This window comes from Melanotaenia boesemani, chromosome 24 (genome assembly GCF_017639745.1).
Source record: "Melanotaenia boesemani isolate fMelBoe1 chromosome 24, fMelBoe1.pri, whole genome shotgun sequence".
NCBI lineage: Eukaryota > Metazoa > Chordata > Actinopteri > Atheriniformes > Melanotaeniidae > Melanotaenia > Melanotaenia boesemani.
The window spans coordinates 1,784,322-1,810,899 of NC_055705.1; the positions used below are offsets into that span (position 1 = coordinate 1,784,322).

At 42.3% G+C, this 26,578-nt stretch overlaps 3 protein-coding genes across 3 annotated transcripts in view; all 3 read left to right on the forward strand.

Moving 5' to 3' along the window:
• Nucleotides 1–26,578, forward strand: part of LOC121635255 (NLR family CARD domain-containing protein 3-like) — a 1,000,352-nt gene that overhangs the window by 827,410 nt on the left and 146,364 nt on the right. The gene's annotated exons all lie outside the window — the stretch shown is intronic.
• Nucleotides 570–12,921, forward strand: LOC121635289 (coagulation factor VII-like). The gene is made up of 8 exons (XM_041978425.1): nucleotides 570–690; nucleotides 820–983; nucleotides 1,299–1,323; nucleotides 1,906–2,019; nucleotides 2,695–2,832; nucleotides 4,549–4,664; nucleotides 11,951–12,071; nucleotides 12,234–12,921. Exons 1-8 carry the CDS (start codon nucleotides 633–635, stop codon nucleotides 12,803–12,805), a joined length of 1,308 nt encoding a protein of 435 aa, XP_041834359.1. The 5' UTR covers nucleotides 570–632; the 3' UTR covers nucleotides 12,806–12,921.
• f10 (coagulation factor X) lies at nucleotides 15,223–26,377 on the forward strand. The gene is made up of 9 exons (XM_041978413.1): nucleotides 15,223–15,499; nucleotides 15,974–16,134; nucleotides 16,307–16,331; nucleotides 16,418–16,531; nucleotides 17,962–18,093; nucleotides 19,285–19,562; nucleotides 19,660–19,777; nucleotides 22,488–22,675; nucleotides 25,608–26,377. The coding sequence occupies exons 1-9, from the start codon at nucleotides 15,235–15,237 to the stop codon at nucleotides 26,022–26,024; spliced, it is 1,698 nt and encodes a 565-aa protein (XP_041834347.1). The 5' UTR covers nucleotides 15,223–15,234; the 3' UTR covers nucleotides 26,025–26,377.

Sequence of the window (26,578 nt, forward strand, 5' to 3'; positions counted from 1 at the left end):
GCAGCGATGACGCATCTCGTAGTCTGGCTTACTTCGGGATTTGTACTTGTGTTTGGCCTTTCGTAGATTTGTCTTGGCACTTGCACAGAAGTTTAATATTTGGTAAATTTGTTTTTAAATTTGAAAATGTGTTTCGTTAAATATAAATTTGTTTGTCACTTCTCAGCCACCGTACAGGACAGCTAAATGTTATCAGTGAGTTTTTGGCCATATTATCTTTCAGGAATCAAGATCCAGAAGTTCTGGTTCTGTTCTGGGGAATGATCTGGAGCTCCTGGAGCTGATCATCCATACAAGAATATGTTTATTAATTATTTATTAATTATATAATTAATTATATATATATATATATAAAAAGAAAAAAATACTATAACACCATATTTTCCCCTGGCTGGATTAATAAAGTTATTTAATTTAATATTTGGCACTGTTTCGACTTGTTTCTAAAATGTGAATATTTTAATGTCCAGCTGTATTTACAGTACGTCAGTAAAGAGTGAGCGGCTCCTACGCTTCAGGTTTGTTTGCAGACCTGATTAAAATAGCAGGGAGTCGCTTACAGTAAACGCCCGAGCCCCCCTGAAAACCCCGCTTTTTTGTCTCGTTCCTGCTGGACTTCGATCACCACCAACATGCTGAGGAGCTGCTGCACAGTTTGGACTCTGCTTCTGGGAATCGCTGCTGCTGCAGGTCAGGATGTTTGTAACGACATTTGTTTGTAAAAGTTCATGCAAATGGTCAGAAATTAAAACATTTGCTGGTGTTTAAATTTTGAAAGTAGTGTAAGGAATAAAATAAATGGAATATCTTGTTTTTCAGTGTTTGTGGAGAAGCAGGAGGCTGACACAGTTCTGCGGAGGTGGCGACGAGCGAACAGCGGCTTCCTGGAGGAGTTTAAACAGGGAAACATCGAGAGGGAATGCATCGAGGAGATCTGCGACTACGAAGAGGCTCGAGAGGCATTTGAAAACGACGACAAGGCGGTTAGACAAACCTGACTACGCCTCTAAACTAACTCTAGAGATCAGAAATGTCATGCTTGAAAATTTTAAACCAGTTTAGATAAAAGGATGAGCACGTTTTTGCAATAAGTCCCACAATAACACGAAAGCTATAAAACATTTGAACATGGTTTGATTTTATTTTGGTTGTTTAACTCTATGCTGTTCTGTTAGCGTTTGCCCAAAGTACCTTCACAAATTTGTTCATGTTTTACTAGCAGTGGAAAAAATATAAGATTTGTAGCCTTACTAACGCACCCCGCTTGATAAAATGATATACTTTGGTTATTTTTTCAGTGGGAGTTCTGGCTGAGGTACAATCGTAAGTACTGGACACATTATTTATTCTTTATTTACTATTTTTGGGGACTAGTGTGAAGAGAGTGATCTATCCTGAATACATCTACTATAAAAAACATATTAATCTCTTACATACAAATACATGTTTAGGTACAAAGATGTTTCATATGCAGGTGATATTTGTGATCATCTTAAACTACCAGTTTAAAGTACAGCTATCACATTAACTTAGCATAAAGTAAGCACACTTATCTTTGGTTGATTTTATACCAGCGTGTATTGAATTGTACAACACTGGAAAGCCTGATTAATGACCTTTACATTCATGTATAACTTGCAAGGCTCCTGTTTCTGTGTAATGAGCAACACAGCTAAACGCGTGGGTAGTACCTCCCTGAAATGTGACAATCCCTGACAATATTTTCCTGTTAATGAGGAGCTGACTAATAAAGCTTTCCAGTTATATAAAAAATGCCAGTTGGTATTATTATAAATCTGCTTACTTTTTTCTGCCAAGTTTATTGTGAATTTACCATTTTTTCATTATTGTAATTATCCTCATAAATGTGTTCTTTTCTGATTTTAACCATAATGGTGCTTTCAGGTCGCGACCCTTGCAAGGTCAACCCATGTCATAACAACGGGACGCGCACCGACACTGGCAGCTCCTATGATTGCCAGTGTCCCGAGGGATACGAAGGACGACACTGTCAGACGGGTAAAACATGGCTGTCACGCTACAGCTTCCAAGCACTGACAACTACAATAATATTATAATAATAATAGTTCATTTATCCTTCACCAGTAGCACATATACTGATATTTACACACCTTAACAAATCTCACAAGTGTTTCCTAAATGACTCCAAAAGTGTCCAAACAGACCTTGTGTTTGCAGAGATGTACCCATGTCAGTATGAATAAAGCAGTTTTAAAGCAACAGGCACAGAGCCGTAATTTAAAGTTTTTATCATAAAAGGTGTTGTGGCCACTCATGAGCTTAAAAACTGTGGAATTAGAAACTCTACATTTTGGGATTGCTAAGATACAGAACAAATAATGTGTTTTAATCACAAAATTTTCACTTTATTTAGAAAAAAATCATTACCAGCAAATAACAAAAAAAGATGTTTATGTTGATATAAAAATAAATTAACTTTGTTACAGTTTTATTTGTTATATTACACTTTCCCTGAAGGCCACGAAGGACATGACATCAACTGAAAACCAATATAAATAAAATATAATCAATGTCACCTTTTTAAAGGAGACATTTGTGTTTATATAAAATGTTTAAATGTAGATTTTGGAGACCCATTAGATAAAGTAAACCCAAAAATGTATTACTGGAACTTTAGTTTGGAAGCCGTTGTGATGGACGTTTCGTCCACAGTGTTCGAAGACTCGCTCGGGTGTCTTTACCACAACGGACGCTGTCAGCACTTCTGTGGTGGTTCGGGAGAAAGACACAGATGTTTCTGTGCTGAGGGATACCAGCTCGGAGAAGATGGACAACAGTGTGTTGCCAAAGGTATCAAAGCTTCAGACAAGACTCCCTCAACTGTTTCCATTTTTAACTGTCAGAAACCATCAATGATTAATGATAAAAGAAAGATTAACTGATTATTTCAGTATTTTATTATAATAATAATAATAATAATAATAATAATAATAATAATAATAATAATTTCTTCTTATTATTAATAATAATAATAATAACACTTTTTATTTGTTGGCCCCTTTCTTGACACTCAAGGTCACCTTACAGGATAAAACACAAGAATAAAACAAATCAATAAATACATTCATAAATTAACGGATACATAAAACAATAATAAAAGCAGTGTGAAATATTACAGTGAGGATGCCAGTTTAAACAGATGTGTTTTGGGTTTGGATTTGAACAGCTGTATAGAATCAGAGTTACGGAGGTCTGGGGGGAGGGAGTTCCAGAGATGAGGAGCAGAGCAGCTGAAAGCTCTGCTCCCCATGGTAACAAGGTGGGCGGGGGGGACGATGAGGTGGATGGAGGAGGAGGATCTGAGGGAACGGACTGGTATGGAGACATGGAGGAGATCAGAAAGGTAGGGAGGAGCGAGGTGATGATGGCCTTGTAGGTGAACAGCAGGATTTTGTAGTGGATGCGGTAGGTGACGGGGAGCCAGTGGAGCTGCTGCAGAACAGGGGTAATATGATGGGTGGAGGCGGTTCTTGTGATGACCCGGGCTGCTGCATTCTGAACCAGCTGAAGTCTATGAAGAGTTTTTTGGGGAAGACCGAACAGAAGGGAGTTACAGTCGTCGAGACGGGAGGTGACAAGACTGTGAATGAGTATGGCGGCGGTGTGAGGGGTGAGGGAGGGGCGGAGGCGGTTGATATTACGAAGGTGAAAATATGCTGACCGGGTTATGTTATTGATATGTGATGTAAAAGACAGAGTGCTGTCAAGGATGACACCCAGACTCTTTACCTGAGGGGAGGGGGAAATGGAAGAATCATCAATGGGAATGCAGAAACTGTCAGATTTAGAGAGAGTGGATTTGGTGCCTATTAGTAAAATTTCTGTTTTGCTGCTGTTTAGTTTAAGAAAATTTGAGGTGAACCAGGACTTAATCTCTTGAAGACAATCTGTGAGGGAAGATGGTGGGAGGGTAGAGTTCGGCTTGGTGGAGAGGTAGAGCTGGGTGTCATCCGCATAGCAATGAAAATGTATGTGGTGTTTTCTAAATATATAACCGAGGGGGAGGAGGTAGATGAGGAACAGCAGGGGCCCAAGGACAGAGCCCTGGGGCACACCAGTGGTGACTGGGAATGACTGGGAGGTAAATGTTTTCAACTGGATGAACTGAGTGCGGCCGGAGAGGTATGATTTGAACCAGCTGAGGGGGGAGTGAGTGATGCCGATGGAGGAGAGTCTATCCAGAAGGATGGAGTGGGAAATGGTGTCAAAGGCCGCACTCAGATCAAGGAGGATGAGAATAGATAACAGACCGGAATCAGCTGCCAGAAGGAGGTCATTAGTGATTTTAAGTAACACGGATTCAGTGCTGTGGAGTGGACGGAAACCGGATTGAAAATGTTCATACAGATTGTTGTGGGATAAATGGTCTTGGAGCTGAGAGGCAACTGCTTTATCTTCCTTAATTCCTCCTTAATTCAGCTAAATGAGCTGATCAAGCTTCACTGACCTTTTATAGATTTAAGTTTCATAGTGACAATATCAGTCATTGATGTGACTGTGTTGCAGTTGAGTTCCCATGCGGTCAGGTGGCTCCAGCAGAAACCGGACTCAACCAGAGTGTCGTTACCCAGATCAGACTGGTGGGAGACAACCTCGGTCCCAAAGGGGAGAGTCCCTGGCAGGTAAACCCTACTGCTCCAGACACGAAGGACTGCTGCTTAATATCTTTAGATAAAAAGAAGTTGCTCCCACACCAAGACAAAATTCTTTCTGGTCCGTGTTTGGAAATGGGAAATGAAGAAATATCCTTCTATCACTTTAAAATGATCGATTTTGTTCAGTGTTTAAAAACAACTTGACAAATCCCTCTAGGTTTTAAAAACAAGCTACTTATCAGCTGTTAGCATGGCGTTTTCCACCTTTGCTCCTTAATTTGTTACGAACACCGGGCGATGAAGCTCGAACCGGTTCGTCCCGGTTTGGGCGGCACGCACAACTTTTATGTTCCTGCCACACTTTGCAGCTGTGTTCCTCTCATTTAATTATTATAAAAAATATCCATTTTGAACATTTACAAATTGCAACTGAATCAGCACATTGATTAAATAGTGAATCGGCCCACCGTTAGCGTCAGCGCAGTTGAGCTAGCAAACAAGTTGAGCTGTGGGGGTGTTCATGTCAATAAAAATTACCTTTGGTATTTAGACATTTATAAAAAGTATTGTATATCATTAATTTAGGCCCTAACAGCTGTATAGATACAATAATCATTGTATATCTGGAAACACCATCTGGTCAAAGTCAACCAAGGAAAGGAGAAGGATATTTGAACATTTCGCTCTGTAAGTGTGTCCTCCTTTGCTGGGGCGGCGAAAAGGGGGGATACAGGGGAAGGATTCATGGGGCCCATGAGTGACAGGGGGCCCAGAAGGGCCCTCAGTGCAATTGTAATTTAGTCACAATGCAACGGTATCACTAAGTTTTTTTGTTTTGGAAACATTTCTGAACACTCAACCCCCCCCTCTATATTTCCCTTAAATGGTTCAGTCCATCTGCTCCTTCAGCTGCGACAGACAGCGAGTGGATGGTAAGACGGCAGCATGCCTCAAAAGTCAGGAAGCTTAAAACAAAAAGAAAAAAGCTGAGACTGGAGAGAGAACAGAGGGGTGGACAGTACGTCACCCAGTTCTTTCAGAGGCGAGGTGGTCGGTTAGTTCGTCTGATGGAAAGTTGTGGAACATTAGCTTGTTGTCTCTTCTAAACTTTGTTCATATAAGCTAGCTCACTTTACTCCATATTAGCTCATATTTCTGAAGAAAACTGGATTTTATTTAATTTCACTGTTGTTTTAATCAAATAATCAAGGCAGGCAAACGATTAGCAAGCTGCTCTATTAAAACATCATGCATGTTCGAACAGACACGAGAGCAGCCGAAGCAGATGTTGCCAGACCCCCCCTCCCCTCCCCCCAACCTGAACATGTCCCCCTCCACACCCCACCTGAACATGTCCCCCACCCCTCCCCGCCCACCTGAACATGTCCCGGTGACCCCCCCTCCCCACCCACCTGACCATGTCCCCCTCCACACCCCACCTGAACATGTCCCCCACCCCTCCCCGCCCACCTGAACATGTCCCGGTGACCCCCCCTCCCCACCCACCTGACCATGTCCCCCTCCACACCCCACCTGAACATGTCCCCCACCCCTCCCCCCCCACCTGAACATGTCCAGGTGACCCCCCCTCCCCACCCACCTGACCATGTCCCCCTCCACACCCCACCTGAACATGTCCCCCACCCCTCCCCGCCCACCTGAACATGTCCAGGTGACCCCGCCCTCCCCACCCACCTGACCATGTCTCCCTCCCCTCCCCCCACCTGAACATGTCCCCCTCCCCTCCCCGCCCACCTGAACATGTCCAGGTGACCCCGCCCTCCCCACCCACCTGACCATGTCTCCCTCCCCTCCCCCCACCTGAACATGTCCCCCTCCCCTCCCCGCCCACCTGAACATGTCCAGGTGACCCCGCCCTCCCCACCCACCTGACCATGTCTCCCTCCCCTCCCCGCCCACCTGAACATGTCCAGGTGGCCCCTGAGGAACGAGGTGAGCAGCTGAGTGTTGAATTAATTGATTATTGTGGAGAAAAAACATTATATAATAGAAAAAAAGTTGGAATGATTAATATTAAATAAAAATAGTTTGCATTTATTTTCTCAGCTATCATAGTAATATTAGGTCAGTAGTTTGGACCCATCCTCCTGCTTTGCAGTAGGAACAGAGACATTTCTAGAGCAGCAGACTGGGTGACTGTTTCAATCCAATCAGAGAAATATTTATATTTTCTAGATATCAGAAGATTAACTACTAACAACCATATAGCATCAGTTTCAGTTTCTTTTCATGGGGCCCAAAATCTCTAGCAGCGCCCCTGGTCCTTTGTAACCAGCTTTAGTTCTTGTTGGGGTTTCTTTAACTTCTTATTTTATTTAAGGTTTTAAATGCTCATATTAAAGTTGCTTGTTTGTTTGTTGAAGTGTTGCTGCTCAAACGTAATCATATTACTGAGAAGCTAACATTAGCTAACACAAAACATAAGTGAGTTTAAACAATACTTAGTTGTCCTGTATGGGTTTTTAATTGGACAAAGGTAAGAACGCTACAGTAGCCTGTCCATATTTAGGAATGTTTTATTATGATCATACCACCATATATAATCACTGCCAAGGTCTTTGAATAACACTGATAATGAGATAAAACTGGGTTAAAATCAAACTGTTTTGGTTATTTTTAATGTTTTAGGAACTCCTGATGATTATCAGCTTTGCTTTCTTGTAAAAGCTGCAGGAAATTCTCTGTTGTTTCTGTCCAGGTGCTGCAGCTGGTTGTCTGGTGTTAGTTTGGATTGAAGGTCGTTGCTTCTGTCATATTTTTCTGTAATGTTCTCATTTAATTATGCAAATGGTTTTTATCGTCCAGCAGCGTTTCTAGAATTAATTAAACATTTTTAGTGTGCCAAAGTTTGTTTTAACATTTAAAAAATCAAGAAAAAATGTGAATTTTCTGGAATAACTTAATGGCTACAAGATGGTTGGCATGATTGGATGTGGGCGGAGTTTAATATAACCGGAGTTTATTATAACTATGATTGACTGGGCAGGGTTTGTAATCTTTGTATCTCCCTCTGGGATTACTAAAGTGTTGTTTTCATTTCATTTATTATGAATGAAATGAATTTGCTGTGTGCGGGGTGATATTCAGTGAAGCATGCTAGCAGTTAGAGATGGGATTTATGGCTCTTTGAAGGGAGCCGGATCTTGAGGATCCGTTCCTTCCAAAGAGCCGTTCAAAAGACTGTCTCGTTTGTTTTTGTTTCTTTTTTTTCTTTTAAAAACTGCAGGGTAACTCATATTTATAAAGGCAATAATCAGTGGTAGTGATTATATGGTAAAATTTAAATTAAACTAATATAGACTCTGTTGGTGGGAATTATCTTGAAATATTGGTTATTATATTTCAGTTGGCTTGTGTTTCCATGGTTACCGTAGCTCCATATCCCCATACTTAACAAGACTTTGTGGCACAAATAAAACTGAGCTGGCTACAATTAGCTTCCACGCAAAATTATTTTAATCCTAAATTTTCACACAAGAATATTTTCAAAAGTTAAAAAACTACTATGAAAGGTTTTTAAAAATACAGAAAATACAAAAATACAGGAAAAATACAACAAGCAATGGAATCAACCTGAGCAACATCAGTGCAAATTTTAGTCACAATATTTGTTTCCATAGAATACTTCAAACATCAAAACTACTACTGTACCTAGTGTGTAGACCTGAACTCCTTAACTCTAATCCACATCAGAACAATGTAAACAACAATAAAGTGCAAAGGTGTCTAAATAATTTCGAAGTGTGAACAAAATTAGACATTCCTAAAATAATAAAGTACTAGCATCCTTTGTGGATTCTACTTCCTCTCTCTAACTTTTGCTGGCTTCAGGCCACTTCTTCTCTCTGACAGGATTTGTCCTGTCTTAGAGAATACTCGTTCAGATGGAACTGATGTTGCTACTACACAGAGCTTGTTAGCCATGACCTTGGTAAGGCTGGGGTACACGAGGACCCGGCTTTTCCACCACATAAGAGGATCTTCGGTTTTAGGAAGAAGACGCTCCTCTAGATAACCCCGCACCTCCAAGATGGCATCTGCTGTGGGGTTTCTGGTTGCCACTGCTCCAGCAACCTGCTCACAAGGGTGAGAGGTATAACAATTTTATGATGAGCTTACATACATACATCCTCTTATATTTAACGGACTAATGTGATTAATATTCACCCCCTTACCTGGTCATTGAAATAGCTCCAAACGGACTCTGGCGGAGCACTGCTGTCTCCTTCCTCAGGGTCTAGTTGCTGGGGGACCATGCTGCTGCTTTGTGTGAGTCTTGCTGCTGCAGTTTTCATCCTTTGAAAGGCCTCATCTGCAGCACTGTCATCGGTGAAAGCAATTTTTTTAAACCGGGGATCAAGTGTAGCAACATCTGCAAGGGTGTGGTTGTACTCCATCTTGCGGAATCTAGCTGACATATTTGGAATGAGACAGTTGGCCATGTCTTTTGCTTCCTGGGTTGTTGCACATCTCTGAAAGTCAGTCGTGGCTCTCTGCAGTCCCCTGGCCAGCAGGAGTACTCTGGAGGCAGTCACATAGCTGGTGAGAAGATAATTAAATAATTATTTATTGGAAAATTTTATGCATAATATAAAAATCTACTGCTGATCAGCTGACCTACATACCTTTCTGCACTCAGTTCCACGGTGACCTCTTCGAATGGCTTCAAAATGTTGCACATCTCCTGCATAATGATCCATTCATGCTGTGATAGAGGTCTAACAGGTGACAGCAAGGGTGGAGATGATGGGGTTTTTGTGGACGAGAAAGCTTTGCAACATGTAAAAGGTGGAATTCCACCTGGTGATGCAGTCCTATTTGGGCCGTAGTATGTCCATTTTCATTTGGAGCTGTGTTTCTTTCAGTTTTTGAGCACCCACTGTGCTTCTGTGGAAGTATTCAGCTGCTTCTTTAACTTTGTCAAGGATGTTTGAGGGCATCTTTAACTGTAAGGTTTATAGTGTGTGCTATTGATGATTTGGATAGCTTTAATTATGTTTGCAGCATTGTCTGTTAAGCAGCACATCACTTTCTTGTCAACCTTCCTCTTCTGCAACACTCATGAGCTTCTTTGCCAGGTTGTCTGCTGTGTGCCGCTCACTAAATTCAAAGCAGTCAAGTATAACAGGACATGAAGGAGGTGGTCATTCTTGATGTCCAGCAGTCTGCTGTAAGGCACACAGCTGATGCTTCAGACACCCTTTTTTTAAGTGAGGCTACTTCCTTCTCATACATGTCTGACATTTTTTCGGATACTACCCTCCTACATGGTTGTCAGCATTGCAGAACTTTTTAAACCCTTTATCTTCCACAATTGCAAATGGCTGGAAGTCAGTGTCAATCATTTTGGCAAGTTCTTCGTCTATCTTTGCTTGTCTCAACGGGGTCAAGGCAGGTGTTCCAAAGTTGTACTGACTTACAGTTGTTTGTTTTTTTTGGTGTGTCAGGAATGTTTTTTTTTTTCTCATTAAATTTTTATTGAGAAGATCAGAAATATATACAAATGCAATTAAACACGTCAAATCTTCTGCTTTTTACTCTTTAAGAATGGTATACAAAAAAAGGGATAAAAAAAGAAGGAGAAAGAGAAAACCCCACCCCCCTACCCCTGCCACCAACCAGACCTCTTACTATGCTGTTATACACTTAAAAGTCTCATTCAGAAAGCAACCTCTTAAGATCATCTATCAATTGACTCCATGATTCAGTCGTGTTTAGGGTTGCGTTGTTGACCCTTGCAGACGATAACTCCAAATATGCAATGTCCATAAAACAACGGAGCCAGTGTGTGAATGATAAGTCATTAGGTGGTTTCCATCTCTGTGCTATAATCTTTTTGACTGCTGTGAGGCCTGCCAGCCAGGTCTTACGAGTCCTTTCCTGAAGGGACAAATGTGAGCCATCATTTAAAAGGTGTACAGCAGGTTCCAGTGGCAAAATGACTCCTGTTAACATCCCAAGACAGTCTAGTACTCTCCCCCAGATCTGCCCAAGCCCAGGACATTCCCAGAAAACATGAATAAATGAGCCTACGGTCCCCGGAGAGCAGAAAGAGCAATAAGGATCCGCAGCAGCCCCCATCTTGTGTCTCACAATTGGTGTCAAGTATGCTCTATGACAGAACTTCAAATGTATGAATTGGTGGTTTGGATTCTTGGAGGTTCTCTCAACATTACGCCAAATTGTTTCCCAATCGGGCTCGGACTTCTTCTTCCCATGCCTTCATACCCGATGAGCACATAACGCCCTGAGTTAAGAGTTTATTATACAGAAATTACACTGTTTTCTTGGGGGAATCCTGTAACCATTTAGAGTGGTCATTTAGGTGGTCACTCAGCTCCGCTCCCCAAGGGACCCCATAGGCTTTACATGCAGATCTGATCCGAAAGTAGAAAAACAGAGAGTGGTTATCAGTCTTATATTTTGATATCAGTTCTTGAAAGCTAAGAATAGAGTCTTCCCCATTAATGTCCTGTAATACTTTTATACCTGTGTCAGGAATGTTTTTTGTGGAAGAACAAGGTGCTTGGCGACGTAGTGATAGGACCCCGGTGGTGTCTGAAGGACCATTAGGTGATGCTGGCACTGAAAATGGAGTCAGAGTGGTCTGGGATCTTTCACTATCTGATGTTAAGACAGCAGAAGTTGAAGGAGCTGCATTAAAGGAGACATCACTGTCATTGGTGCTGGAGTCCGTCTCCTGGTTTCTAACATCTGACACAATTACTGCCGGGTGTTGATTTTTAAGTGCCGGTGTAAATTGTTTGTAGACACAGACTTGAAAGATAGACTTTTCTGGCAAATATTGCACTTTGCCTTACCTTGGCTTTCAACAGAAACATGCATCCAAATGCTGCTCCGTTTGCGCATCTTATTGGAGAGTTTTTTTTTTGTTTGTTTGTTTCGTTCCCCCCCCGAGTTCAGCAATGCTCATTAATGAATCCCCTTTTGTACCGTAGTGTTTACTGCGTTGTTCCCGCATTACCTTTAGCTCCTCCCTAGAGCTGCTCTGCGATGCATTCAGGTGAATTGAGCATGTCGGACATCAGACTTCCATGTCACATTGCGTGGGCAATTTGTATATAAAAATGAACCGATCTCAAACGTACGGCTCGCTACTGTGACTCGATTCTCATGGGTCATTTACCAGAGCCGTTCAAAAGAATCGATTCATTCATGAACGTCACATCTCTACTAGCGGTCTCAGTCAGATTACTGATGTGGTTAGGAAGTGTTGAGACGATCTGGAAGCATTTTGTTGTTTTATTGATTTGATCGTATTTTTTTATTAGGTCTTGATTCAGTTAAATGGAAAGAGTCACTGTGGAGGTGTCCTGATCCACCCAGACTGGGTCATCACTGCTGCCCACTGTGTCTATGGCAACTATGCCCAAAACCTCACTGTGCTGGCTGGTAAGACAACGAGCATCAGGTATACGCCAGTTTCTCCAATAAAAAGGAAAAACAATAATGTTTTTCAAAGTTGTCAACTTTGTTTTGTTTGTTTACTTTTAAAATAAGTAATAGTTTTGTCATTTTTGTCACATGACTTAACAGCTTCTTTTATGTAACCAGGGGAACATAACTTAGATGTAGACGAGGGCACAGAAGAGAAGATCCCCGTTTCCATGGTGACTGCACATGAAAGATACGCCCCTGCAACGGGAGATAGCGACATCGCCTTGCTCCAGCTGAACCGGTCCGTCACCTTGAACCGCTATGCCATCCCCATCTGCCTTCCCACCCAGCACTTTGCTGAGCAGGAGCTCCTGCCGGTCCGCTACCACACTGTGTCTGGGTGGGGCAGGAGGACCACCGGGGGCAACGCTGACACCCAGTATAGGGCTCCAGTCTCCCCAGTTCTCCGCAAGATGTCAGTTCCCATCATCCAGAACTCTGAGTGCTCCCAGAAGGCCCAGTTCAACTTCACCAACAACATGCTGTGCGCCGGATACCTTCAGGGCCACCTGGAAAGTTGCTGTGGAAATGATGGCAGCCCGCTAGTTACGCAGTATGGCTCCACCCACTTCCTGATGGGTGTGGTTGGCTGGGGGCGGGGCTGTTCACATCCAGGGTATTATGGGGTGTACACCAACATGGCCAACTTTGTGGACTGGGTGGATGGCACCAAGAATAGCCAACCATAGCGACACCAGTTCTCCCTGATAAGCAGGGATAGAAACCAGTTTGAGAAAAGTGCTTCATTCCCAGTTCAGACAGTTAATATTCTGACATGACTTAATAAAATGGAAAATGTTCACTGGATAAAGTCGCTGAATTTTATCAGTGATGAACATGGTGACAATAGAGGAGGTTAGTATTCGGTTCATTTTGAGATCACGGTAGGAGCAACAGCAGCGTATTACAGACGGTAAGTAAGGCCATTCAACCAAACATGTCTGCTATCATGTTTATGGCTACTTTCTTCTACTTTTGTTTTTACTTCTGATCACTATTCTCCTTTTTTTCTGTCCCATCTGGTCAGGTCCAGCAAGATTACAGGAATTCAATAGTTCAAAATGAATAAAGGATATTAAAATAAATAAATCAGATTATCAAGAGGAGCTGCCAGACCATCATTCTTCTGCTACCATGCTGGACGGGGGGCTTAAAATAAAATATGAGCTGCATCCCAAACCATCAACCTTTCAAAATCATTCCATTTAGTGATGATTAATAAAAAAAACAATTAGTTTAAGATTTTTTTCATTTTTTTCATTTAATTTTTCAAGATCCCCATTAGCTACTGAGACATCAGTAACTATTCTTCCTGGAGTCTCCTCTATATTACATTACACATTTTGTTATATTTATATTTCTGGAATAATTAATGGCTACAAGTTGGTTGACTCGGTTATGGAAAGGGTTTTTTATCTATCCACAATATGGCCGACTTGATTGGGTGTGGGTGGAGTTTACATGGTCACATGGCTACTTTGCATATTTTGCATTTGAAGTGTTGATTATTACAAAATAATAATAATTAACACCACCTGTTCACAAGCTGCATAATGTGACCCTGTGACAGGAGAAAAGGCTAATGTATGCTCCCTTTATGTACATAAATGACCAGCTGAAGCATCACTGGGCACGTTCTCCCAGCATCATGATTGTTAGGCTACATGTCCACCAGAGGGCAGTGCAGAGCTCAAATCTGAGTCTGTCGTCCGTTTCAGACAAAAGGAAAACATGGCGAAAGAAAACATGCTGAAAGAGCCATAAACAGCAGAGATGATGGCTTCTTTGTTCCTTTCATCTGAAAATTGACCAAATTACGTATGTATGTGTACAGAAGATGGAGTGAATCCTTCCTACCCGTCTATGGCATAGAGCATAACGTAATTAAAGCATGTATGTTGTCAACATAGCTTGTAAACAACAACACCCAGCTCAAGCAAAATATAGTGTTAATATAGAGCCTTGGTCATAAATGTGGAAATAGGAATTGAAATGTAACTTGGTTTGAAGGTTTGCAAATGAAAACTATTTTCCTGCCAGAGATGATTAAAACCAGTTCATTTAATCATGTTTGTTGATTTAATGCTGAAATCTGGCAGGATGAAGGACGGAGGGTACGTTTTCTCTTCATTTCTCCCTCTGTTTGTGCAGACCATGGTGAATAATCTGTTTTCACTGCAGTTAGAAAATGTCCTGCAGCTTTTGTGCAGAACAAACATTCAGTTTGGACGGTGATCGTCTCCCACTCGGCTGATTGGCTGCAGTTCAGCTGAACATGTTGAGTCAGAGCTTAAACATCCTCATTTACAGTAAATCTCTGCTGCCTGCTCACCACCGCCTCTTCAGTCATGCTCACTCTGTTTCTGTACCAGTTTACAAAGAAACGGCACAAGTCCTCCTTTTTTTCCAATGTACACAACAGGAGACTCACCGCAGAGGTCCAAACTTCAGCCTATAACGAACCTGTTGCCATGGAAACATTAACATGAGATCAACCCCTCTGACACCCAGTGACCAGCCTCAGAATCTGAACCATGTCACTTCTAGCTTACAAAATTTAAAACGGGTTTTAACTTTGTTAAACACAACTTTTAGGAAAATAAAAAAGACTGCCGCACTGACAGCTCACGGTCAGAAAATGAGGTAATAACAGCATTAATCTTAGCTGACGCTCAGCTTCAGTGTCTGGACTTATTAAAACCAGAGCATGAAGGATGATCGTGCAGTTGTTGTTGGGTTTTAGGGCTGGGATGTACTTGCTGGTAGTTACGTGTCCCTGCGTACGTATCATGGCTGCCACGTGTTCGTTTGGCATGTAGCTGCGCGTGTTGATGCGAAGTAACATGTCATTTGTGCGACCTGAACGCTGCCCCCTGCAGGTGCTGCCTCCTGCAGGCTTCCCGAAGACAGCCATCAGAGGAAAGTGGGTGTTTAGGGAGGAGGATCTTTACGAGACAGGAACTAAAGAGGCTTATTTCAGACAAAATGAACTGTGGGGGATGTTTATAGTGCCAGTGTGAGATATACAACATTTTTCTGACTTGTGTAATCCCTCATGTGTGAAGTCCCAGCTTCCTGCAGCAGTACACTCCAGGAGCTGCAGTTTTCCTCTAAAGTTATGATGAGGGTGAAATACTTGCAGTGGGAGGCCTGGATGCCTGAGAAAAGCTCCGCCCAGCCCAAGCTTCCTCCCCCGGCTCTCTCCTCCCTCAGTACAGGTCGTTGCCCTCTCTGCCTCCCCTCCTCTCTCCACATTCAGACTCCATTACTCCCACTCAGATCACTGAGGTTTCTCCAGCCGAGCTCACATCCAGCCGGGACCATGTTCTGGTGTCTGCGACTGTCCACGGGCCTCCTCCTGCTTCACCTGACCGCCGCTCATGGTAGGTTTGCCCCGATCTAGATTCAGCCTTCAGGACTGAAGACGAGCAGGACAGCAGGGAGGAATGTGGAATTTAAAGGGGAGAAGAAGAAGCATGTTGACTGGGGAGGAAGTTGGGGGGGGGGGAGTTGTTGATTGGCAGTTGGCCCCATGATGACCCCATGATGTTGTGAGTGCATAGCATACTGAATAATTGGCAAAGCTTTCTTTTACTCTGATCCTGACAAAACATTCTTATATTTCCCAGTCCAAAGAGAGTCCTGGCAAATTTTCTTAAATGTGAGCGGGCCTGCTGGTCCGATGTCTGATACCAGAACCTCATCCTTATAGTTTATTAATGCCTTGAACCTTAAATTCTATCAACATTCACTGGTGAATGTATTCACCTCCTTTAAATATTGTTTAGAAATGTCTAAATGCACTTTGTTTTTTAAGCTGCATTTCTCCCATGAGCCAACTTTTTTTCCATCACCAGTTTTCTTGGACGGCCGAGCAGCCAGTCAGGTTCTGGCCCGGCAGAGACGGGCCAACAGCTTTCTAGAGGAGATGAAACAAGGCAACAAGGAGAGGGAGTGCATGGAGGAGCGCTGTAGCTGGGAGGAGGCGCGAGAGATCTTTGAAAACAAGGAGAAAACTGTATGAATCACCTGCACCTTCACACCAAACACAGCTTTTTATCAGAGCCAAATCTTTAACCTTTTTATGTCCCATTGGACATAAACATGAACTTTCCTTTTCTTTATTTAGACATTCTGATCAAGGTTTCTGTTGTTTTCAACCATTTTATTCAATTATGTTTTCCTTTTAGGATGAGTTCTGGGCCATATATGTAGGTAAGGCCCTTTTCTAAACTGATCTAGAAACCTTTTACAGACTTCCACTGCCACAAGAGAACTACTTACTCCATCTTTTCCTACAGATGGTGATGCATGCGAGTCAAACCCTTGTCTTAATGGGGGAAAATGCAAAGACGGGATTGGAAGCTACACTTGCTACTGCCAGGAGGGATACAAGGGCTTCAACTGTGAAATTGGTACATAACCTAGAGCCACTATGGACAGTCAGGCTCAATCCTGTAGGTTTGGTTTAGGCATATTTTGGTAAAGGCTGGGTTGTTGTCTTAGGAAGCTTTGTGAATCCATCCTCTGCTGCTTACTTGGGTTTGAGGTGGCAGAAGGTTAATAAAGGTGGTCCACATGTTGCTCTCTCTAACAGAGATGGTTGTTAAAACCACTTTGTACAACCAAATCATCTTTTCCTCTCAGCGGATGTTCAACGGACTTCTGTGGGTGTGGATTTGGGGTGGACCTTTGTGGATTATGATTGTTTGAAAACATTCCATTTATATTTGATCTGATTGGACTTTGGAAAATCTTGAAGGCCTTGGGCTCTGTCATCTTCCTGAACACTTTTTGCTTTGTGACAAAAGGCTGATGGTTTTACTGGAATGTTTTCTCATGTAGTGTTATAGATGTGTACTATATGAGATTATTGTGTTACTTGGGAATTTGTAACTTCACCCAAAGCACTGTTGATGAGCCTAATACCTTTGTACATAGATGTTGTCATCTTGTCACTGATGGTATCTACGAGTCTCTATCAATAACTTGCTGTAGCTGACTGTGCAGAATAGAAGGAAATTAGACAAAGTTGAAGAGCTGATGTTAACTCTTGTGTTCCCTCACCTGGGTGCATGAATTGAAATTCACTGCGGGAATCACACAACATATAATCAATTCCTGCAAACCTAGCTCTTATAATGCAGGAAATTCCCACATACATGTACAGCGGTGTGTAATAATGTGCAGCGAGCGAACATTTGCATTGGAACCATAAAACTAAAAAGAACAAGAAGACTTCCGCCACAGATTTAGTGTGCTCTCCTACTGTGTGTAAAAAAAGAAGAAATGTTATCATCAATGTGGACATGCATTTAGTCTGAAGATCTTGCAGAACGTAAATATTGAAATACACGTTATTGACCTTTGACCAGAAAAAGTGAAAGCTTGCAAAAGAAAAGATTAAATTAAAACTCGGTGTCAGGAAATAAATTCAGGAGTCGCTTGATTTTCTAATGGCCAGGATGCAACTCATGGTGCAAAAAAGATTCTATTTGTGTTGATCTATAGGAAAGTTGCTTTATTTGGGATCTTATTAGGCATTTTTAAATGAGTTAATGGTCAAACCTGCAAGGTTTTTGTAAATTTGAAGTTGGACTGTAAACCTTAGTTTTTCATAAAAGAAAAACTAGAAAAGTTTGTTCTAGACCCTCAAATTTAAACCTGTTCAGTCTATAATACATGTGTGCTGTTCCACACCTGTGCCACTGTGGAGTGGTTCAAGTGATGTCTGATGTAGCAGTTTAACAACCTTTTTTTAGGGTTTTATCAACCATAGCGCTACAATACTGTGATACTTTAGAAAATGAATAAAATGCCCTCACTTTGTTTCCTGTTTTTGTAGTTATTCCTCAGCTCTGTGACACAGAAAATGGCGGCTGTGAACATTACTGCAGTGTGGTCAGAAGAAGCATTGAATGTTCCTGTGCTGATGGATATTTTCTGGCCTCGGACGACAAATCCTGCTACTCAAACAGTGAGAGAAAATCACTGTACTGATTGTTCAATTTCTCAAATTCTTAAAGATGTAGATCAGGGCTACTCAATTCGGTCCTACGAGGGCCGCAATCCAGCAGGTTTTCCATGTATCCCTGCACCAACACACCTGAGTCAAATTAGGTGGCTCTAACAGCCAATCAGGTTCTACACAATAACTCATTAATTTGACTCAGGTGTGTTGGTGCAGGAATACATGGAAAACCTGCTGGATTGCGGCCCTCGTAGGACCGAATTGAGTTGCCTTGATGTAGATGATGTGCTTTACAATTTTATGCTGATGACACTCATTTGTACATGGCAATGGGTTTACAGGTCTTAGCAAAGTTTCTTTAAATTCACTGATGACAAATCAATCTGTTTTGGTGTCCCAAATTCTTTTAGTGCCTTTCTTTCTAATCTTGGCAGTCTGTCAGAAATCAGGCAGGCTGCAGGAAGCCAGAAAACTTGATTTTAACCTGAGTTTTGATGCTCAAGTCAAGCAAGTTGTTTAGTGCGGTTTTTGCTAGCTTATAAAAAATCAGGTCATCCTTGCTTTGACCACCTATTAAGGTTTCATGTGGAATTAAAAATCTTATCTTAAAAGGTTAGTTACTGTCTGCTTGAGGTGCAAAACATGAGGAAAAAGAATATTAGATGCATTTATACAACAAAACCAGAAACACATAAACATAATCACTTTCTAAAGTCCAATAATAAGACAAAACTTAATAAAGATAGCGACGTTTTCTATTGTTGGTTGGTGTGTTGCATCTAAGCACCATGATGGCAGATGATTGGAGGATGAGGACTCAAATGTAGGGTGAACGGGCAGGAGGCAGAAAGACGTAGGAATTAACGGTTTAATGATGATAACTGAAGACGACACAGACAGACTAACTAGAAAACCAAAACTAAGAAGCAGACTCATTCCAATAACAACACAAAGACGCCTCTGGCAGTGACCAAACGAAGCCAAGGAGTAAAAATATACTCTGAGGTGTACAAACTAAATGAGGAGCAGGTTAGAAAATGAAACCTGGTGTGATGAACAGGAAGTGAACTGAACAGATAAACCTTCAAAATAAAATGAGACAAAACCAGAAACTAAGACAATAGCAAAACCAGACCTAGACCAAAAACCCACAGATCACGACACCCTGACCTCTAAACGTCTCACAAATTCTTGCAGAGACCTTTAAATGTGGGGCCATCTTCACGGATAAGATCCGGACCATTTTCAATTACGAGCGAAAGAACTTAACGCGGGGGAACGCTACAGAGCTGGACATGAAAGCTAACCTCACCGAGCAGCAGCACAACACCACTGATCTGCTCAAACTGAACAACACCAGCCACTCGATTCAGCCCCAGAAGGTGGTTTCTGAAGAAAAGATCATTCCACAGAGGGTGGGTGACGCTCGCATTGTCAATGGAGAAGAGTGTCCACCAGGAGAATGTCCGTGGCAGGTAGAGACAGAGACTCGGATCCAGTGATTGTTTTTCCCACCAGAGCTTCGTCCTCTCATTCCATTAACCACTCTTTGTTTTTGTCTTGTCTCCATAGGCTCTCCTCTTGAACGAGGACGACCAAGGCTTCTGTGGGGGAACCATCCTCAGCGAATACATAATCCTGACTGCCGCCCACTGCATCAACGAAACACGCTACATTTACGTCAAGCTTGGTAGGTCGGATCACAAGCAGTCCTAGAACCTCTTATTAAACAGCTACAGATGTCTCAATACTCTCTGATGTATCCTGCTTTGCTGAAGAGGGATAAAGGATGAAAAGGGTCCTGCAGAAAACCCTTGGGATAAACACTCATACTATGCAGGCATAATTCAAATGTACTATGTGGACATTGCAACCAGATTTAACCCTTTTTAAGATTCAGGATTCAAGATCTTTATTGTCATTATACAAACACAATGAAATTTTGAGAAATCTCTCGGCTTAAACACAAATAACATAAATAAGAAAATAGAAATATAACAGGCACACACAAGTAAGTAAAGAATAAAGATATAAAATATTTTAAAAATATAGAACACCTCTATATTCACATAAATGAGAGATTTCCCAGCAGACAGTCATATTTACAGGGTAGTTAAAGTGCATCCTGGTGCATGGACGGAGGTCTGTGTGTGTGTGTGTGTGTGCGTGTGTGTGTGTGTGTGTGTGTGTGTGTGTGTGCGTGCGTGCGAGTCTAAGGTGTGAATCTTCTACTGCTGTTTCCACAGCTCTGCTGAAGAACTGTCTCTGAGTCTGTCTGTGGTGGTTTTAATGGTCCTGTCCAGCTTCCTGATGGAGGCGGTACTAACAGGGTGTTGCCCGGGTGGGCGGGGTCAGCTGCAGTGTGTCTGGCCCTCTTCTGGACTCGGGTGGTGTAGATGGAGTCCAGATCTGGTAGATGCCGACCCACAATCCTTTGAGCTGTCCTCACCAGCCGGGCTAAGGTCTTGTGGTCCTGTGCAGCTGCCGTCCCGTCGATCTGAGACACAGGAAGCTCTCCATGGAGGTTCTGTAGAAGTTCACCAGCAGCTGAGAAGAGAATCCCGTCATTTCACCTTCCTGAGGAAGAAGAGCTTCTTCACCAGGTGGAAGTGTTCAGTCCAGGAGAGGTCAGAGGAAATGTGGGTGTCCAGGAACTTCATGCTGTCCACTCGCTCCACTGCCTCTCCATGGATGCAGAGAGGACCGTGCTCAGTCTTTCTGGACCTCCTGGAAGCTACTAGGACCTCCCTGGTCTTGTTGATAAGAACCAGATTGTTCCTGGACCAGCATTCTGTGAGACTCTGGCCCTCTTCTCTGTAGTGGTCTCATCATTGTTGGATATGAGACCCACCACGGTGGGATCATCTGCAGACTTCCCAGCCGTGTTGGTGGGTGGATGGCAGACCAGTCCTGTGTGAAGAGGGTGAAGAGGGCAGAGCCGAGCACACAACCCTGCGGCGCTCCAGCGGTGAGGATTGACGGTGAAGATGCTGACTTCCCTATCCTCACCACCTGGGCCTGTTGGTGAGGAAGTTCCTGATCCAGGTGCAGAGTGATGCTGTAGACCAGGTTGTGGAGCTTCAGGACCAGCAGGTCCAGGAGAACGTTGTTAAAGGCTGAGCTGAAGTCCAAAAGCAGCGTCCTAACACAGGTGTTGGGATGCTGCAGGTGAGTCAGGACCGTGTGAAGCGCTATGGAGACAGCATCCTCCGTAGAACGCTTCTCCCCGTAGACCAACTGCAGGCTGTCCAGGGTTGTCCACCCACGGCTTCTGGCTGGGGAAACTGGGATGGTCTTTGTGGGAAGAACAGCATCAGAGCAGAAGTGAACATAAGTCAGCACAGACGATGTGTTTTCCTCCAGATCTGCGTCCTCTTTCAACCCTCCCCACTCTGTGTGCTCACAGCAGTCCTGTAAGGCTGAGGAAGCCTCCTCAGTCCAGACCTGGATGGTTCTGGGGGGGGTTTGGTCCTGCAGATCAGAGGTCTGTAGGCAGGGACCAGCCCGGGTTGAGGAGCTGCTGCAGCCTTGTCTGCTCCCGGAACGTTCCAGTACACCTGCTCCAGTATAATACTTGTTCATTTCTCTGTGTCACATGACTATGGCAGCCTATCAGATGTCATGTTGATGCTGCTGCTGTTATCATTTTAAAAGATTTATTACTTATTTATGTTTATTTTACTCATCAGTATAATTTATTATTGTTTAAAAGCATTTCTTTCAGGTATTAATGTTCTGGAATTTTATTTATGTTCCATATTGCCCTTACAATAAAGATATTAATGTACACTGTACAATTGTGATTTTCCTTTAAGGAGCAAGAAATATCAATATTGGTAATGATGAAAAAGTACCATAAACTAATGGCACTGTATCGACAGAATTAAGGTTGGGCCATCCCTAGAATATAGAAAACAGGGTTTTGAGCAAACCGTAAAGTGATGGAATAGGTCTCAGAAACTTCATGCAGCAAACAGGATGTGCACAGCATTGGAGGGTTAAGAGGATTATAATGTGATTTTATCTGTGGTTTAAAAATTTTACAGAATATAATTTTGTAGAAACAGTTGAAAGCGAACACAATGTTGGACATTTTAAATGTACTTTATTGATATTTTATTGTAATCTTTTTAGGAATTACATCTAAATCTGTTTATTTGCTAATTTTCTGGTGATTGTGGGATTATACGCCTTTTTAAAAATAAGGTATTTTTATTTTAGGAGCTGGTGAGTCTTTATGTAAGCCAGACCGGAGAATTATTAAATTATATTAAATTAAATTTTCTCAAAACCATAATTAAAGCATTATCAGTTAGTAAAAATATTATATTTGTAAATCATTATGCTGAAGTTTACATTTTTTTATTAAACTAAATGTGTTATTGTTTCTGTACACTCAGGCGAGTTTGACACGGAGGTAAATGATGGTAATGAAGCTATACACCATGTGGCGTCCATCGCCACCCACTACATGTACAAACCGGACACGTACCACAACGACATCGCGCTCATCAAACTGACCACGCCCATCAAGTTCACCAGGTACATCCTGCCGGCCTGCATACCAGACGCTGACTTCGCTGAAAAGGTAAACACTGAAGCTACTGGCATCACTTAAAAACCAAATTAAACATGTTTGTTATTAATTAGCTTGTATCCCGCTCGCATGTCTAATGAGAAGATAAGAAGTGCTAACAGCTGAACATTAAGTATGCATACGTATACTTACCGTCTTGTCTGTCCACTATGTTTATTTTGTTTGTATGGTACATTTTGTTTAAAAGAAGCTGTTCAAATGTGTGTATCTCGGTTGAACGTTGCTTCGTCTTGGAAATGAACTCTGAGCTCGTCTAGTGGAGGTATTTTCTAACAACCATGCCAACATAGAGCACACATGGAAGTGTGAGGGCACTGATGTTTGACAAAGTTTAAAATGGATGCAGATAATTTCGTAAGTTAGCATAAATGAGCTGTTAGTCGTTTGAGTTGAAACCCATCTGAACCAAATGCTTAACAAACAGAAACAACCCTCAGTTAACAGCCTGTTGCAGCGCCCCCTGGTGTTGGAAGTAGGAATGTCACAATTATAGATTTATTTGCTATGATTATTGTCAAAGAGATTATTACTCTCACAATATTTACGTCTTTATTTCTCAACACTATAAATATGTAAAATTACACGCTCGGACTGAATTAGGCTATTCTTGTAGCTTTTTAACTGGTTCGTATGTTTTACCAGTTTTTAATCCTTTTTTAAACCCTGGTATTTAAATTTTGATTTCAGCACAGAATGATTTTTATTTGAACCGATTTCTGGATAAACCACCGATCAGCTGTTAGCCAAAACCAACTACCACCGATCAGCTGTTAGCCAAAACCAACTACCACCGATCAGCTGTTAGTCAAAATCAACTACCACCGATCAGCAGTTAACCAAAACCAACTACCACCGATCAGCTGTTAGCCAAAACCAACTACCACCGATCAGCTGTTAGTCAAAATCAACTACCACCGATCAGCTGTTAGTCAAAACCAACTACCACCGATCAGCTGTTAGCCAAAACCAACTACCACCGATCAGCTGTTAGTCAAAATCAACTACCACCGATCAGCAGTTAACCAAAACCAACTACCACCGATCAGCTGTTAGCCAAAACCAACTACCACCGATCAGCTGTTAGTCAAAAACCAACTACCACCGATCAGCTGTTAGTCAAAATCAACTACCACCGATCAGCTGTTAGTCAAAAACCAACTACCACCGATCAGCTGTTAGCCAAAACCAACTACCACCGATCAGCTGTTAGTCAAAATCAACTACCACCGATCAGCTGTTAGCCAAAACTAACTACCACCGATCAGCTGTTAGCCAAAACCAACTACCACCAATCAGCTGTTAGTCAAATCAACTACCACCGATCAGCTGTTAGCCAAAAACCAACTACCACCGATCAGCTGTTAGTCAAAACCAACTACCACCGATCAGCTGTTAGCCAAAAACCAACTACCACCGATCAGCTGTTAGCCAAAAACCAACTACCACCGATCAGCTGTTAGTCAAAACCAACTACCACCGATCAGCTGTTAGCCAAAACCAACTACCACCGATTAGCTGTTAGTCAAAACCAACTACCACCGATCAGCTGTTAGTCAAAATCAACTACCACCGATCAGCTGTTAGCCAAAACCAACTACCAGCTAAGCGGGATGGGCGGATCGATGGAGTCGATACTTCGATGTCAGCCAGTCAAAATATAGGATTCAATACTTTTTTGAGTATCGAGATACCACTCTGTTGATAAAAACGTGACATTTGTTTCACTTCTGAGAGTTTTAGGCCAGGAATCCCCAACTCCGGTCCTCTAGGCCTGCAGACGTTGAATGTTTCCCTGCTTCATCACACCTGACTCTGATTGTTGGCTCATTAGCAGACTTGAGCAGAGCTGGTCAGAGATCCGTTCATTTGAATCAGGTGTGTTGCAGCAGGGAGACATGGAATACCTGCAGGATAGTGGGCCTTGAAGACCAGGACTGGGGATGACTGTTTTAGGCTATAAAAACACAGTGTAGTCCTTCTGTGTCACATGACTATGGCAGCCAATCAGAAGTCATGATGATGATGCTGCTGTTAGTGACGATGAGGTTTTGTTTGATATTTTACTGGTTTAATGCAGGTTATAGAAAAATATGTTTTATTATATTTAGCACATTACTATTATATATATGTATTTATTATTTTGCATTTAATAAATTTAAATAATCTTGTATCAAGTTTAAGAATTTCATCATTTTTAAAAGATGTGTTTACCTTATTTTTGTTTAATTAACTCATCAGTATAATTATTGTTTAAAAAATGCTTTAAAGTTTTGATGTTAAGTTTGTATCTTTCCATATTCAGTAATGATATTAATGCAGACTGTAAAATCATGCCAGTAAGTATCGATATTGTTATTGATGAAAAGTACTATAAACTAATGAAAACGTGTTGGTACCGCCACTCAGACTAGCTAATGACTAGTGACTCGGACTCGCCTAAGCTAAGACACTAGCTAACCTTTTGGAAGATATTTGCTCTCTGGTGAGTTACAAACCAAAGACAACCTTCTCATGGATGCAGCTTGCGAACTGTAACGGGTTGCCTCGCTCCTCTCTGCCCTGGGATCCCTCCTCACCAACAGGCCTGCACCGAGGTGGTTGTTCGTGGGCCATGGACCTCGTCTCGCGGTCCTCGTCTGTGGAACCTCCTGCCAGAGACTGTCAGGGCTGCAGGGACCGTTGATGTCTTATAAAAAGGCTCCAGACCTTTTTAGCTTAGCTTTTACCTGAATTTTTCTTTTTTTATTCTTTATTTTATCATTTTATAGATTTATTTTATTGCATTGTATTAAGTATAAAGATAAGTATGAAGAATAAAATTAAAATGTGAATAAGGAGATTCTCTGGACGTTTTATCTATAAAATCAGGTGGGAAGAGCGCTGCTTCCTGTTGGCCTGAGTTAAACCTCATCTCCTGTTACAGGTCCTGATGCGCCAGCCAGACGGTCTAGTCAGCGGTTTTGGACGTGTTGGTGAGGGTCGGCAGGCGTCCCCCACCTTGCAGCGCCTCGCCGTGCCCTACGTGGATCGGCAAACCTGCATCGAATCCACGCAGCTGCGCATCTCGCTGCACATGTTCTGCGCCGGTTACGACACAATAGCCAAGGATGCCTGCCAGGGCGACAGCGGTGGGCCGCACGTCACGAGCTACAAGGACACCTACTTCATCACCGGCATCGTGAGCTGGGGCGAGGGCTGCGCGCGCAAAGGCAAATATGGCGTCTACACACAAGTGTCCAAGTACATTCGCTGGATCCGTCTAGTTATGAACAACCTGATGCGCAAAGGGAAGGGCAGGTTGAAGAGACACCACGGCCCCATCGAGAGGCTGTACCTGTAAAACATCATTCTGTTCAAAGCAGACATGTTCGCCTAATCCACCGTTAGAGCTCCTCAGCTCGATCCATCTGGCCTCCGCTGCAGTTTCACAAATCTGACATATCAGAATTTATAAAGTCGTCTCTGCAGCTGTGAAAGCTACCCGAGCGTTTGGACTCTTTTAGCTCCGTCTGTGGTCTCCACCAGCTCAGTTCCATGGAAGATCATTTCTCTCACATGTTGATTTAAACGAATTATTAGTATGGACACATTCTGAATCTCTGAACCAGATGTCTGCTTTCCTGTATTTTTATCTGTTACTGGAATTAATGAGCTTTGAAGCTACATCTGACACAAATAAAGAAATAATCTACAGCGTCTGTATAATTAATATTTTTTGCAAACTTTTTTCAATGATTCTGAAATAAGGTTTATTCCCGACAGCAAATTTAGCAGCTTTTTTTATTCATACGGTTTAATATTTTCCTTACAAATCAGCAGGAAAGTTTTGTTTTGTGTTTATTATAATGTTTGTTAGCGGTGATAACATGCTGAACAAAACCTTACCTTCAGTTT